The 16,989-nt window shown below is 39.4% G+C and overlaps 2 protein-coding genes across 2 annotated transcripts in view; one reads left to right on the top strand and one right to left on the bottom strand.

Moving 5' to 3' along the window:
• The window catches only part of LOC131239873 (uncharacterized), a 58,189-nt gene that overhangs the window by 20,678 nt on the left and 20,522 nt on the right, over positions 1–16,989 (top strand). The window lies entirely within an intron of this gene.
• On the bottom strand, positions 10,450–11,088 carry LOC131239874 (large ribosomal subunit protein uL11m-like). The gene has a single exon (XM_058237776.1). It carries the CDS (start codon positions 11,043–11,045, stop codon positions 10,578–10,580), a length of 468 nt encoding a protein of 155 aa, XP_058093759.1. The 5' UTR covers positions 11,046–11,088; the 3' UTR covers positions 10,450–10,577.

The following is a 16,989-nucleotide window of genomic DNA, read 5'->3' on the forward strand; positions in this document are numbered from 1 at the left end:
TGTTCCCACTTCCATACTGGTATCTCCAAAGGTTGCAATTCCCCTGCCGGCTTTTGATGCTCTGCCTTTACTCATTTGCAAACATCACACTCTGACACATGCCTAGCAACTTCACGTTTCATTCCAGTCCACCAAAATTGCCTTCTCATGTCTTTATACATCTTCGTAGAACCTGGGTGGATAGTAAATTGAGTGCGATGTGCCTCATCCATAAGGGCCTTCTTCAATTCTGAGATATCTGGAACATATAATCTGCCCTAAAACAAAAGTCCACGATCCAAACCTATCTGCCACTCCGGTTGACTTTTCCCTATTATCACATCTTTACAAAACAACGCCCATTGATCAAACTGTTGGGCTTTTATTACTTGGGATATCAAAGAGGGCTGAATCGTCAAGTTTGCTAATTGTACAACTGAGGATTGTAGAGTCATCTCAAAATCAAATTCAGCTATATCTTCTACCATTTTCCACTCTCGCATCATCAATTGTGCCACTTGGGCCTGTGGGTGACGACTTAAAGCATCCGCCACCACATTAGCTTTTCCTGGGTGGTACTGAAGATCAAAATCATAGTCTTTTATCAATTCCATCCAACGTCTCTACCTCATATTCAATTCGGCCTGGGAAAAGAGGTATTTCAGGCTCTTATGATCCGAAAAGAGTTCGAATCTAACCCAATACAAGTAATGCCTCCATACTTTGAGGGCAAAAACTACCGCTGCTAACTCTAGGCCGTGTGCAGGATAATTCTACTCATGAGGCCTAAGTTGGCGAGATGCATATATAGATATACACACACACACACTAATCAAAATATTCCAATTCAAATGTTGCTGACCTGATAATCTTCCAGGCAAATAATGTAGCCGAGCTGATAATCTGCCAGGCAAATAAAAAAATGGCTTATCTAATGAGAAGGTGCATTAGTAAAAAATGTACACCTTTCAAAATATCTCAATTCAAATATAACACATTGGGTAATCTTTTAGACAAACAAAAAAAAATTATGATAGATCTAATCATACTGTGTGCCAATCCATGAAAAAATAATATACACCATTCAAAACATCCCAGTTCAAATGTAACCTATCTGATAACTTTACTACCTAGGTTGGATGTAATACACATACCATGTGAGCCCCATAAGTCTTGAGCTTCTCTACTTTTAAAGAAGTTGAAGGAGATTGTTTTCATATTTTCATCCCTCAAAAAACACCTCCATAATTTTTAATCATGGAAGCATTATTTGGTAAAATATAGATTACTTTGGAATTTAGTAGTAAATATCTATATATTTTTCAGTAGACCCAATTCATTAAAATCTAGATTAGGTAAAGTCAAAGTAAGCCAATCCATTTATTTAATATGTCCCAAATTGCTATAGGGGCGACCCATGCACAGCCCATCCACTAATTAACTAATTAGAAATTCTAACTTACTACTTTTTTCTAATTAAACCTAGTAATTAGGCAGTCTCCCAACTCTCACTTTTCCCACCTTCTAACTAACCATATTTCTATAATGGTGGCAATGGGACCGGTAGCCCCCGATTGACCCAACAAGTCTGACCCAGGTTTAAGCTGGCTTGAGCCTCACATGCATTGCCTGATTAATTATCAGGTTGAGCTTGGGCTCAAGTCATTTTAGTTGGCCCAAGCACCATCCAACCCAACCTTATATGCATATGTTGTAACCTACAAACATGCAAATTCCAATCATCGATTAGACCACCCATCCATTTTGAACATGGACTAATGGATGGGTGGTCTAGTCCACTAGATCAATAGATGGGTTAGAAACATTCAAGTAGGCAATAGGGATTTTATCAAAATTTCAAGCCAGGCTAGGTAAGTTTAGATCGGATCCAATCCCAAGCATTTTTTTTTTCAGGCTCAGGCTTGGATGATCTTCAACCTAGGGTCTTAAGTTCAGGGCGAAGCTAGCCCTACCCATGGCCACCCTACTTTTTGGGGTCCAGGTCTGGTTCAAGCCTCGGTCGGGTCTATTTTAGGATGGATCAAAATAGATCCATTTAAAAAAAGTCAGGTTAGGTCAAGTTGGGTTGATTTTGGGGGTTCCAAGACCCAAATTACTTCAGTAATCGGGTCAAGTCCATTTTAGTTGGGAAAGAACGGCGAAGTCCATCTGAACCGTCCAATGAAGAATAAGAAGAGAGCAAAGCGCTAAAGGTGCGTGAAGAGTAAGCAGAATGGGCACCGAGAAAAAGTGTGGAGGAGAAGCAGCCAAGCTCATTCCCTTCGCTTCCTGGGCCCAAAGCAATGCAGTGTTTACCGGCCAAATTAAGGATTTGGAGCTTCTTGCTACATATAAATAAATATGGGGGGTCCAAGAACCAAATTCCTTCAGTAATCGGGTTAAATTTTTGGAGCCAACGATACTTCATGGGTCCATATTTTGGACCCATATCTATTCCATTTTAGGTTGAGTCGAATGATCCATCTGGTCAACCTAATCATTTACGCCCCTAGCTAGGCTGAATTTAGGGGCGACAAGGGTTCCAGCATTGCCCAAAAAATCCGGCCTAAACCCACTTGCTTAAAATTCACGCCTGATTCATTAGCTCAACTGGCCCAAATTGAATCGGGTCAATCCAAACTGGAGTTTAAGAATGGAATATGAAGCTAAAAGCATGCATAGCCCAAGCCAATGAGTGGCTTCATACATACAATATTCATACTCACCTTCTATGATTTTTATGGTCCTGATCTTACTTTCATATGTAAAAATGAAAAATAAGGAGCATTTATAACATGAAAATGATACACTTAGGTGCTAATGACGGCACCCGAGACTCTTTCCTCCACAGGAGGATTTCAATACTAGAAAAAAAAAAAAAAAAAAAACAATGGATTTAATCACTTATTCCTTCACTGCCGAGTTGCCAGAGGATTTTAATCCCTGGGATTGATTAGTGCCTAAATACCTCTATATAAAATACAATGGAGGAATCAAGAGGCGATGCACTCAAGAACCGCAAAGAAATGTTATGAAGGATACATCTCTTTGGAATTTTTTGGGGTACATGGAGAAAAATGCTAGAATAATTGAGGATGTAGCTTCCCCATTACAGGCGCTAATAAAGAAAATCCTTCTTACGATAATCAACTGGACACTTGAGAGAGACGACTTCGGTTTCAAGAATGCTCAAAGAAGAAGAAGCTCAGAAAATCAGACGGCCTGTAATGCTAGAGAGGATGTTGTTGCTTCTTTGTTAAGCATATTCGGGTTGGCTATTTGCTTCTCTAAATGATAGAGAGTCACTTGCATGGGGCCTATTAGCCCATCTACTGTAGTTTTCATTTCACCAATAAAATCATCAAAATAAAAAATAAAAAATGCAACGAATCGATGTTGTTGTCATTTTATAAAAATGGTATTATTCATTTGTTTCATTTGCATGTAAAAAGAAAAATCTTGTATGACTTTGTTTCATGTTTTTGAGATTGAGAAGTAGACGACTGGAGAAATAATAGCCTCACTTCGCCTTTCCGAACTTCTTTTCAATTGGAGAAAATATCTTTTTCTCTCGCCTTTTCTTTTCTTTTTTTTTGAACAATGAGAAAACAATGTCTTCCACAATTCAAATGTCCAACCTATCAAAACAGATTTCTAAAAACTAAAATGTCAATCCAAGAGGACTTTAATCCAAAAACTATAAAATATCGATGCAAAAGGACTTTAATCCATGAAAAATAACAGAGAGATATCTTTCAAGACATAAGCATTTGAGTCATTCTCATTTTCACTCCAACAAATAGACAGCAAGTTCGGGTATAGGAGCAGCGAATCGACTAATTGAATATGTAATAAATAATTAGGAAGCCAGAGCGCAAGTCCGAAGTGTGATAAGTGGAACTAGAAGGTTCGTTCAACAAGTTATCATGTAACCATCACATTCCTGGTTTTAAGACAATTAAGTCTCATGCAACTTGTCTGAGTTGACTCGGACTCAGTAGCACCTGATCCACCCCCAACTCAGGCGAGTCAGGCCGATTCAATCGCAACTCAACTCAGGATCAAACAATTCAGTCTGAGTCATGGAGCCTTTTAACTATGATCACATTCCTAGTGACACTAATCATTTAAACAGTTCTATATATAAAAACAAGATTGCTGATTAAAAAACAAAAAAGATATTCTAATCATCCAATTAAAATTTGAAGAAAAAAAAAATCCAAGAACAAAACCAAACATAGACCAAATGGCATCTTGTAAAGAACAAGAAACTCATCTCCATGAAATTCTTGTTGAAGAAAGATTCTGCAAACAAGGCAAGGGGAAACCCCCACAAATACCAACAAAAACGTACAAATCTCGAAAAAAAAAAAAAAAATCACTAGAAATACACAATTTTTTCTAATATTTCTGGGAAGAAAAGAAGTCCACAACTCCCAAGCCAAAAGCCATCTTCATATACCAAGAAAAGTTGAAAGAAGAAAAAAGAGACTACTTCACACAAGGAAGAGATCTGACGTCGCGTGGAAAAACATCCATAGCAGGAAGATGCGAATACTCAAGCAGACGATATTAGGTTGCAGAGGAAATTCTATGGCAGGAAGATGCAAAACTCAAGTGGAAGAGGCCCCACTTCCCAATACAATAAGAAACAAGAAAAGATCTCTTTTCTATAAAATAAAAATGTGAGAGAATGTTACAGAATTATCCTTCTCTTACCCCAATGAACTCCATGCTATTGCCACGCATGGACAAATGTCTCGATCATCCCCCAGCATCTCCCAGAACTGCTAGTGCGAACCATCTATGATCCTGTAGATAATTGCTTTAGAGAAGACCTCTTCCAGCCTAAACACCTTTACATAAGCTTGACACTCTAGAAAGGGGAGAAGCTCTAGTAACCCATGACCACTTGCAATTTCATTTCATCTCCATTCAGTTCACCAGATAAAAACTAGCTTCAAAGCCGCAAATGCACTTACACTGCCCGTGTATGGTTCTTCTCAAATGAAATTCAAGTCAATCGCTTTCCATGGGACTTGAATCAAACTGTCTTAAACAGAGAATTTTAAAAGTACTTGGGGATGGTGATTTCTCAACAAAGCTGGAATAAGATAAATTAAAAAAGAAACTGTGAAGAAACCTCGCTCTCAAGAAAGCGACGAGAGGGCCACCTGAATTTGGCCACTCACCGTTGTTGTATTCCCTTTGTTTTCCTTAGATAAAATTTTCTCACCATCCAAAACCAAAAGTTGTAAAGCGGATCCATTGATGCAGATGTTGGCAACTTAGCATGCTTTGTTCATGTAAGAAACAGAGAGCATCTAATGAAACAACCACTGCTGAGGTGTCTACCAGCTTTTGCTTCTAATGGTATATCAGACATTGAAGTTCTTATTTCCCTCGGATGTGACCTAGACCAACGCTAAAAATTATTATTCCCAAACACACTTAAAGGTCCGAGATTTATGAATGGTGCTTCATCAAGCAATCCTGAATCATGTATTCTACACCTTCACAAGCAGTCTTTTTCTTTTCTTTTTTTCTTTTCTTCTTCTTCTTTTTTGAAGGATAATGGGAAATTTATTAAAGGCCTGCTTGCCAAAGCAAAAACAGGAAAAAGTACAATGACAAAAAAGCCAAAAGGAAACCCTCTTACAAGTGATTAGAGCAATTGATAACTCATTCAGATACAGACAATTTGATAGCCTCAACAATTGCCTCAAAAAGTTTAGAGGAATTCTGAAACCGTCCTCTATTTCTCTTGCCCCAAACAACCCACCACATGGCTGGTAACGTCAAGAGCCAAGTAGAACAACGGTCATGCTTCCCTCCATCTTGCCCATGCCATGCCCAAGGAAGTTTTCTAACCGAGGAAGGAATAACCCACAACACATCAAAATCAGCAATAACATGCACCCACACCTTGAGGGTAAAGAGGCAAAAGATGAAGAGCTAGTCAATAGATTTGGCATCTTGCCTGCACATGCAGCACATGTTCTGGATTATCATAGACCACTTGGTCTACTTCTAAAGGTTGTCTATAGCCAACACCTTCTTCCTACCCACCAAACATGTGAAGGCAAACACTTTAGACAACACTCCATAGGACCAAAAGTGGTAAGCATGCCCCTCTTGGCTGGAGCTTCCTTCAGGACAAAGCAACCTATAGAAGGATTTTACCAGGAAACGGCCTGAGCTATGCACACGCCATACCCAAGTGTCTTCCCTTCCCATGGGGTGAACGAACTGCAACCAGGCCAAAAGGGGGACAAACTCCTCCACCTCAATGTCCAAAAGATTCCTCCTACATCTCGAAGCCCAACTCACAAAGGTGCCCATCAAAAAGTAGCAGTCCACCACTCTCAAGCCTTTAGCCAGAGACTAACGACCCAACTCACAAGGGTGCCGATTAAAAAGTAGCAGTCCACCACTCTCAAGCCTTTAGCCAAAGACTAACAACCTATGTTGGGGAACTCATGATGCAAGGTAGGTCCTCTTCTTCTTCTTCTTTATAAGAAGCATCGAAAATTTACATTAACAAAATTTTCACTAAAAGAGAAAAACAACACTTAACAAATTATTTATTAATTTATACACAACAACCTGAGCTAGATGACAACCATGCCAAAACACACCTCACAAGACCATGAATGGTCCCTGTTCAAACCATGCGCATAAACTAGCTCATCAATTATCTGAACCAATGGCCACCAACGGCTTGCGCTAATGAAATAATGTCTTCTCAAACCGCTAAATTACATGGAATATTATACTATACTATACTATACTATACTATATATATATATATATATATATATATATATATATATATATATATAATTGACGATTTTATTCAAACTAGCAAAAGCAGTTCAAAGCACAAGATACATACAAGGTGGATCTATGATGCAGGACAATTAACCAGTTGCTTTAAAAGCTTGAACTGTTAGAGTATGGCGAATTAATCTCTTTATCTCATAGCCCAGGCCCCACATCTCATGGGTTAGGACCTCGGCCAAACCCCCCTCGTGGGCTCGTGGACCACAAATTACATGAGCCGCCCACCCCGAGTGTGTCCCCGCATCCCACGGGCTACCCTACTCGAGCCCGGTGTGAAATGCGCATTAATCACCCTCGGTGAGGAGTCTCGAACACGAGACTTCTCCCGTGGGCCCCAAATCACATGGGTCACCTACCCCGAGTGTGTCCCTGCATCCCACGGGCTACCCCACTCGAGCCCGTTGTGAAAATGCCCCTGCATTAATCTAATACAGAAGCAGTAACCCTCTGGTCACTAAAGGATTAGGGCCCACCTAAATCCAAGATTTACATCATAACCCATAGCCTAGACAGTTATAAGATCCCTCAGTTACCAGAGAAGGCCAATTTAGAACAACCCTAAAATTCTCATTGGCAAGAGCCCAGTTAATAATCATGCATTAGATCCTCTTCCAAATATCTTCATCCAAAGAGATGTTATTAAAAAAATTCTAACATTCCTTTCATTCCACAAACCCCACAAGCTCCCAAAGAGGCAAATCTTCCACAGAATTCCTTTTCGATCTTAAAAATGCCATCCAAGTATTCCATTATTGTGTCCTATTGAGAAATTAAATGTCTAGGCCACTCCAAATAAGGAAAGAAAAAGAAAAAAAAAGCCCCCAACCTGCCTAGCAGCTGAACAGTGCAAAAGCAAATAATTGATTGACTACAAATGATGGATTGACTCTGTCAACTTGCATAACCAAGTTAATAGAATGCCTTCTCATCAAAAAGATACTTGATGATGAGATAATCAATGTTCAAGCAACAAAAGCAAGCAAGACATCTACGACAGACCATTTATGGAACACTCGCTATACAAGATCCAATCAACGCCATCCCAACCATGGCAAGTAGAAACATTATTAGAACAATATGCCTTTCTATGGATGAATAGTTTCTACACACCTTTTTTTTAACATACGCACTCACACCTCTCACACACCCACACACTCACACCACAATGGCTTTTTTATACCACAATTGGTACTCGAACCCATGACCTTATGTTGAAACTCTTGTGAGTCTACCACACCCGATTCAATGAGAACATTTTTTTTAGTGTAGCATCTATATTACCATAAACAGAGCCTAAAGAGGCCAATCACTACTTTTAATATTACCAAAAACTGTATGTATATGTCAAGTTGTAGGCTTTTCTAGGGTTACAGTGTCTAATCACCTCATCTCCATGTATAACACCAAGACCATGTGTTTGACTAAATTGCATAGCTTAGGCCCCATTTAGAAAAGCAAATGGCCATCAGACCTCCTTTTTCTTTTTCTTTTTCCTTCTTTGGAAACTGATAATGAAATTTCACCAAGGAGAAAAACCATGCCAATTGCCAAAAAGCCACAGACATCACAAAAAGATGAAGACATAGTCCCACTAATCCAGATTAAACGAACCGTTTAATCGAGAATGAGCATGGCAATCATAGCCACCTATAATAGATATATGAAGGCTAATTAAACTTTCCAATTATATAGAGAGTTCTCTGCCAGATTTTCTTTGCAGCTCAAGGAGATGGAGGCCCATTCAATCATCCTGGCAGATGCAACCAAACAACCTTGCTAGTGAGCACTGCTTATCTGGATATATACACCAATTCCTTCTTCTTCTTCTTCTTTTCCCATAATTCCCAGCACATAGTTGAGGGAAGGACACACCTCGAACCTATTTAAACAGAACTCACCTTGAATTAAAAAAGTAATCCCCATTCCTCAATGAGCAAAATACAGAGATTCCATTAAATCGGCTCGAAATGGCTATTTAGCCCATTTGAAATAGTAACTACCAAACCACCTTTATGCATCCGTCATGCATATATTTGACCTCAAGACCTAACTTCAAATGCCAGGAAGATTATTTGAGTTTTAACTCAAGTAAATTAAAATAAAAGTAACTATGATGGGCAATGCTGCAGATCAATGTCAATGTTATGTTGCCTCATTGTTGTTGTGTCAACCATTTAGAAAAGGAGAACTCAAAATAGATGACAACAAAATGGATTTGAGAAACCGAAAACATCATTAAGGAACTACTAGTTTTTCCATTTGTGCTAATATATTATTTGAGTATTGTCATGCAAGAAGGTCCCAGCATACTATTTGAATGCAAGATGGGTAAAATAATCATAGCTTTTGAGGTCAGTTGGAAGCTCAGAAAAGATCCACGTACAAGTTTTATCAAACCCTCTTTGTTCCCTTGTGAAAGATTTTTACAAGAAACACTTTCATCTTTGGGAACACCAGATTAAGGCTGCACTTGGATGTACAGATGAATTGAATTGCTGACATTCAGATTAATCAAGAGGAAGTGACAACGGAAATTGGTATATCCTAGTATTTGCAATGGACAAGTAGCCCTATAGTTGCAGTTGCATTCCTTCAGAGTCAATTTAGGGCTTGTTTGATTTTCCAATTGTTGGTAAATGCACGGTAAATGCGTAATAATTATTTCCTTATGTATTTACCGCACTCTTCCCTGTATTTGATTTGACCGCTTACTTTTTTATGCAAAAATCGAAAAGGCTGCAAAATATTTGTGGGTCCCACCGTGATGCGTGTCGTTTATCCACACCATCCATCCATTATGCCAGCTCAATTTATGACATGAGCCAAAAAAAGAGGCATATCCAAAGCTTAACTGGACCACACCACAGGAAAAAGTGAATCAAACACTTACCGTTAAAAACTTCTTGGGGCCACTGTTTCTTTTGGTGTTGGCCACTTGAGTGTTGGATCTACCTCATTTTTTTGCTTATCAAAATGTTGGGGTAAAATGGATGGACGGAACAGATATGTCATATAGATCACTGTGAGGTAAAAAAATTTAAACAAGCTCTTTTGAACCAGTTTCCAAGGCAGAAATTCCTGTGGATTTTCAACCGGGTGAAACTGTAATAATTACCCATTTACAGGGTATTTACACCAGCATTGAAAAATCAAACAGGCCCTTAAGGTAACATAATGGCACATACCTCATTGTGAATGCTAAAGAAGAAACTACAATGACTTGGAAGGGTGTGCAACACCTGATCTAGGGGGGGTCCGCTGTCATAGTGTTATCCACTACATCCATTGTGCCACCTCGTATTCATTATACATAACATAATTTAGATCGATACAAAACATAAGCGAGCCACACCACTGGAAAAATGTGAAACCACGACTAAACCCTGAATTCACCCCCAATAAAATATACCACTCACAATCCCTCGTCCATTCCTTCAATAGCAAAAGGCCCACCAGCTTAACAGATACGATTGTTCGCCCTGAAGTTTTTAGAGGTGGCCACATTCAAAGTGGGACCAACCAATGACCGGTCTGGATGACCAAACCATTGCCCAAACATGTCCTGCTTTTATGCAGCACTTAAAAAAGAAAGCCCACATTCTTATAACAGTATACTAAAAATTAGTATTAAAAGACACCATCAAATCATAAACTTAGAATTACTCATCGTTGGCTAAAATTACAGAAAAGAAACAAAAATCATTCTGCTCAAAACCTTGAAATCGACATCACTGTTCATCAATCAATCCCCACCATCAATCCAGCTCCTTCTGGACCTTGATCCCCATCGCGTTCGCAGTCCCAATCACTGACTTGCAGATGGACTCCAGCGGCATGTACTGGCAATAAGGATCGGACTGCTTCACCTTGGCGATCTCGTACACATGCTTGAGTGTGATTGTGGAAGCGACGGTGTGGCCGGGCCGGCTGCTGCCCGACTCGATCCCAGCGGCCTTCTTCAGGTACCATGTGACCGATGGGGATTTGACGGTGAATTCGAAGGTGTTGTCTTTGAAGGCGGTGATGGTGACGGACATTGGGGTTTCAGGCTTGTATTTTTGGGTCCGGGCGTTGAAGTCTTTGCAGAACGCCATGAGGTTGAGCCGGTATTGACCTAGGGCCGGCCCGACCGGAGGAGCCGGGCGGGCCGCCCCGGCCGGTACCGTGAGCCGGATCGTTGCGGCGACCAGGCGGCGGGTTAGGATCTCTTTCAAGGTGGACATTTTGAAAAGAGGGAAGGAGAAATGCTCCGGACCTGCTTCTCGGTTTTTTTGTACGTGGATCGCCGAATGAGATTAGCTACTGACAGGTTGAGTAGCGATACTGGCTACTGAAGTGACGTCACTAAGTTCTTTGGAGCCCACCATGATGTATGTTTTGTATCCACACCGTTCATCCATTTGGAGAGATCATATTAGGGCATGATCCAAAGAACGAGTCAGATCCAAAGCTCGAGTGGACTCCACCACATAAAACAGTGGGGAGAGAAATGGATGAACGGTGTGGATACAAAACATACATCATAGTGGGCTCACAGAACTTGGTGACGACACTTAAGTAGGGAGTCTCCCTATTCAACCTGTCAGTAGCTAATCTGCGTCGCTACTGGGCATTGTCACGTCGTCACAACCATGACATATGTGTTTAATCCGCATGGTCTTTTTTCTTTTTTTTTTTCCAGAAGACATGAGGCTAAAAATGAAACAGATCCGAATATAAACTGAACCACACCACGAGAAAACAATGTTGATTGAGCACCCACCATTCAAAACTTCTCATGGCCCACTATAACTATTATTTGTCATCCAACCCATTGATTACTTGCGTGAATTGAAAATACAAATATTAAGTTCATCTAAATTTTTGTGGACTAATAAGTTTTTAAAGATGGTCTTTAAATCACCCTTCTTTATTACAGTATCTCTACATGAGAGTTGGGTCTACTTTATTTTTGGACTCATGACTTAAAATGATATAACATACATGCACTGTGGTGGATCCAGGACTCAATATGCGTCATTTTTGTTAGGGTTTTAAGGAGAGGTGTACAAGCCAATTGAGAGGGATTTCCTGCAAAAGCCCTTTCACAAGAAGTTCATGCACTAGGATAATAGGTTGAGTCACCATGATTTTTTTATGATAGGTTAAGTCTCCATGATTTTTAAAAAAGAATCTACCCTACTTCTCGTTTTTATTTTTTTTTCCTTAATGGATAATTTTAAGACAAGATACCAAAAATAAGATGGATCCAAAACTCAAGTGGAACACATGAGAGTAAATAGTACTGGAGATTCAGTGAACATTGATTAAACATTTGTACAGCCACAATAGTTTCATATGAGGTTAAGTTTTTTTTTTTGTTTTTTCACTTCATTCCAATGAGAATGTCCTTACAAATCATAAACATCAAGTGGGAGCCCAGAAGGTTTTAACTGGAAGCAAATCTTTCTCCAATTTTCCTTCTCGTATGGTAGCCTTGAGTTTTGGATCACCTGATTTTTAGTCTCATGTCCTAAAATAATTTAACGGATGGACAATGTGAATTTTTCAAAAACATCATGGTTGGCCTCACTTAGCATCCTACTACAGGAAAACTTCCTGTGAAAGACTTTAGCAGGAAATCTGCCTCCCATGCTACCTTTCTATAAAGTTCGACTCTTGGGGATACTAAATGGGAACCTTGTACAATTAATTAGCCGGTTTTGTAAATTGGTCCAATTTGAGTCAAGGTTGTAGACCCAGATCCAATCCAAAGCCCTAATAAAGCAATCAACCGTGCTTAATGCGGTCAAAATTAATATTTTTCATGATTTCGGCCTTGACCAATTCAAAATCAAGGCTTGAACGAACTTTAGACTGAGTAGGATTTGCCTGCATCCCTAGAAATAGCAATGTGGGTGGGACCCTGACCACCCCCTACCAGTGATGTGGGTGGGTCCCTGACCAGGGAGCCCACCACCTCAATGTGTGCATTGTATATTCATGTTGTCCACATGTTTTGACAACTTATTTTAAGGCATAGTCCAAAAAATGAAGATGATAAAAATTTTAGATGGACGACACTACAGGATACAGTGGCCATTAAATGCCCACCATTAAAAACTTCCCAAGGTCCACCGTAATGTTTGATGACCATCCAACCTATTGACAAGGTCAAACAGACTTGGATGATAGTTTTAAAAATAAAAATAAAAATAAAAATAAACAAATATCACCTTTATCCAAAATTTTATGTGGCTCACAAAATGTTTTTAATGGTCAATAACCACCGTTTCCTATGGTGTGGTTAACTTGAAAATTTCCAATGTTTTTCATGGTGTGCAACTTGAAAATATGTATTGGCTTCCATTTTTTGTCATACCCTAATTTAAACCGACAAAACAAATGAACAGCATGGATATACAATGCATGCATCAAGGTGAGAAATGTGGTCAGGTCCAGTCCTTAAAACTGATTCTGGCTCCTCTAGACTCGTGTCTCACCAACTCTAGCCTCATATCCCACCCAAACCGGGGAAAGTAGTAGTCAATTAATATAAATATAGAAAAGCTTAAAATGATTAATTAATTAATATTACTTCGTAGGATAAGTGAGAAATTAAGAACCTTTGGTTGAGATCCAGTGGTCACTACTAGGTTCATCCTACCTTGGAAATTGGAATGAACTATTAGTTCTTGCTATCAATTAATCTATTAAAGACCATTTATATTTGAATTTTTTTCTAATATTATTAAGTTTAGGTTAGCATAGGATGAATGAGTGGGATGGGGATTGCCTACTGACTATGTCAGCTAGCCATTAGCTAGGGACAGTGCTCTACCAACATGGTTGGGTCAAAAGAAGGTGGACTGTAAATTGACCATAACTTTTGATCCAGGTATCGTTACGGGGCGCACAACCTATCAATCTTTACTGAAACGGGCCATCTAAGGTGAACCGACCCACATGGTGGGTCTCATTTGTCCATTTCGTCAGAAAAGGTCACACCACTTTCACTGGCGTAGGAAGATGTCTAAAGGAACACTTTTCTTTATGCAAGATCCACACGGTAAATAGTGTGACAGTAATGGAATCCGACTTCTTCTCCTTTGCAATTGATTTCTTTACAATCGGAATTGGTGCTCGAAATTTATCAGTTTTCACTCTGTCATTATTTTCATGAGTCCTTGGCGCATTCTATATATAAAAACAACCATGGTGGTTATCAAACCGTATGAGAAAACTGCTCATGTAGTTCCGAAACTATCAGAGTAATCACCAGTCGATTGCCCTATAATCGCCACATCCCATATCTCTCTCAATGAGTGGGGCCCACTTGGATAACCCATCTTGCAATTACACACTACAATGGATATGATGCAAATTGTTTACAACGGCAAATGAGGTCCAATGAAAATTTGCCACATGAGGTGTTAGTTTTGAAGCTCGGCTAAAAAAGAGTAAAATTATCAATTTCACTTGGGTGGTTTATAAGCGAATTGCCATACATGGGATATGTTGAAAGGGAAATATTATCATTTTATTAGGGAGAATGAATGCTTTTCATGACAAGGTAGTCATTTTACTTTTTCCTGCTCGTGGCTCAGTTAATCTTCCATGACGAATAACTGTGTAACACCACATTGAAATTTCTCTACGGATTTAATACAAAGAAAATGATGAGATAGAAGATACCACAGTTGTGTATGTGAAGGTGGCAATATATGTGAAATATTAGAATTTTTTTTATGATATGGGCAAGCATGCGAAGCCCCGTAAACTAAGGATGAACAAGGTTGAACGGCTAATTTCACAAATTGTAAGGGAATTGTATCGCAAATGTAGCTAAACCTAAGTAAGATCAGAACACATCAGGGGTTGGCTCTCCCAAGAATCACCCTGACTTACCAAAATAGATCCAAACCGCTCATCGTAGTTCCATTAAGTCTGAAACTATAAAGGATCGTCCACCTCATTGGGCTTGAGGCCTCTCGCGGGTGACAAACCAAGAAAGTGCCTAAAACCCCTCAACTTGGTTCAAAAGTTAAAGCTCTTGAAACACACAAATCCCATAGGCAAACACTACTTGTAAGAACACTCCTTTCCCGTAAATCCTACAACAAAAAGCTAACTGGGGCACACTATGATCTCTGTGAGAAATCCTACCCGTTGATACGTTTTTCTAAATCATTTGAGGACATGGGATAAAAAAAGAGGCAGATCCAAAACTAAGGTGGCACTAATGACAAGAAAAAGTGAGTAGGAAAATGCCTGCCATTGAAGCCTCCATGTGGTCCACTATCATGTTCATATTCCATCCATACCATTCATAAGGTCATTCCTACTTGGATGAACTGAAAACACAAAAATATTAGCCTGATCCAAAGCATCTGCGGCCCCACAAACGTTTCAACGATAGAAGTTTAATCCTTACTTTTTCCTATCATGCGGCCCACAGTTTTTGATCTACTTCATTTTTGCCCCTGTCCTCTAGCAAAACGGATGAACAAGGGGTGTTTCTCACAAACATAATGGTGGGCCCCACCTAACTTCTTGCGAAAGGGCTTTCTCAGACCATCCGGGGTCGAAATCTGATTGCGAACTGGGTAAGGCTCTTTTGGTACTGGGTAAACTCAGTTGGGACCACCTTGAATGTATGTGGTCTATCCACACTATCCATCCGTTTTTCCATCTAATTTAAGAGATTGAGCCTAAAATTGAAGCACATCCAAAGATCAAGTGGATCATACCACTGGAAACAGTGGGGATAATGATTTCCACTGTTGAAACCTTTACAGGCCCCACATGGATGTTTATTTGTCATCCAACCTGTTCATTAGATCATAAAGACATGGATGAAGGTAAAACAGAAATATAATCTTGATCCAAAACTTTTGTGGCCGACAAGAAATTTTCAAAGGTAAACGTTCAATTCAACTGTTTCCAGTGGTGTGGTCCAATTTAGCATTGGATATGACTCATTTTTTGCCTCAAACCATAAAATTATCTGTTAAAATAGATGGCGGAGAGGATAAAACATATAAATCATGATATACCTCACAGAGTTTACTCAGTACGTTAAGATTAGTGAGTTACTACGCAATCCGCTTCCATCCGCATCCTACCTGAAATCGGAGAAATTTATGACCGTACGACCTATTTATGGCCCATTTACCCGACGAAGCCCACCTCATTTTACCTGAGCAGAATAAGGCCCAGCTGTACGGACGACTTGCTAAAGGTCGAAAATACCCCCTGCTTTGTCCTTCAAGCGGATCGGCTGGTGCTCGAAGACAAGAGTTGATCTCCTCGAACTTCGAGTTGTACGAACGGTTCAAAAGAAATCAAAGTTACATGGCCCCACAATTATGTATTTGTTATATCCACGACGTTCATCCATATTTCGAGATCATTTCGGAGCATTATTTAAAAAAAAAAAATCATATCCAAAGATCAACTGGACCACACCACAGAGAGCAGCAGAAATTTGATTTTCATCGCTGAAACTTTTGTAGGGCCCACCATAACATTTATTTTCCATCCAATCTATTCATAAGGTCACAAATACTCGGATGAAGAGGAAAAACAAATTTCATAATGATCCAAAACTTCCGTTACTCCTAAAAAGGTTTCAATGGTAGACGTAAGCAGAATGGTAAATTCATTTGGCACGGTTAAATCTATAGCTACGGATTATAACCGTAGCTATATATGCCCTAATCCGTAGCCATAAAAATCTATCCAGGGTGAGCTCGCCGAACTAGCAGCCCCGCGCCAGTTGCTGGCCTGTCCGGCGGGACCACGCCCATCTGCGGTCCCTATGGCTACGAATTATAACCATAGCCATAAGCGGACTACCATCAAAATAATATGTGCATTTTTTTTATTTATTTATTTATAACATGGAGAACTTTATTCTACTTACAATTTTCTCTAACACATATTGATATAAATATGTATATATAAGCCTATAAAAAAAAATTCTCTTTTTTTATTTTTTATTTTTAAATTCATTTAACAAGAATATCTTCTAAACTAAAATTACTTACTTGATGTACCCTACATGATTTTGGGGTAGGAGAAGCTACTTTAACCAACTAACCTGGTTATTTTCCAAGATTCCATCAGGTTGAGGGTCGAAAATCCATTTCATTCACTTAGTGGTCAATTTCATTCATTTCATTTACT

This window comes from Magnolia sinica, chromosome 3 (assembly GCF_029962835.1).
Source record: "Magnolia sinica isolate HGM2019 chromosome 3, MsV1, whole genome shotgun sequence".
NCBI classification, from domain to species: domain Eukaryota; kingdom Viridiplantae; phylum Streptophyta; class Magnoliopsida; order Magnoliales; family Magnoliaceae; genus Magnolia; species Magnolia sinica.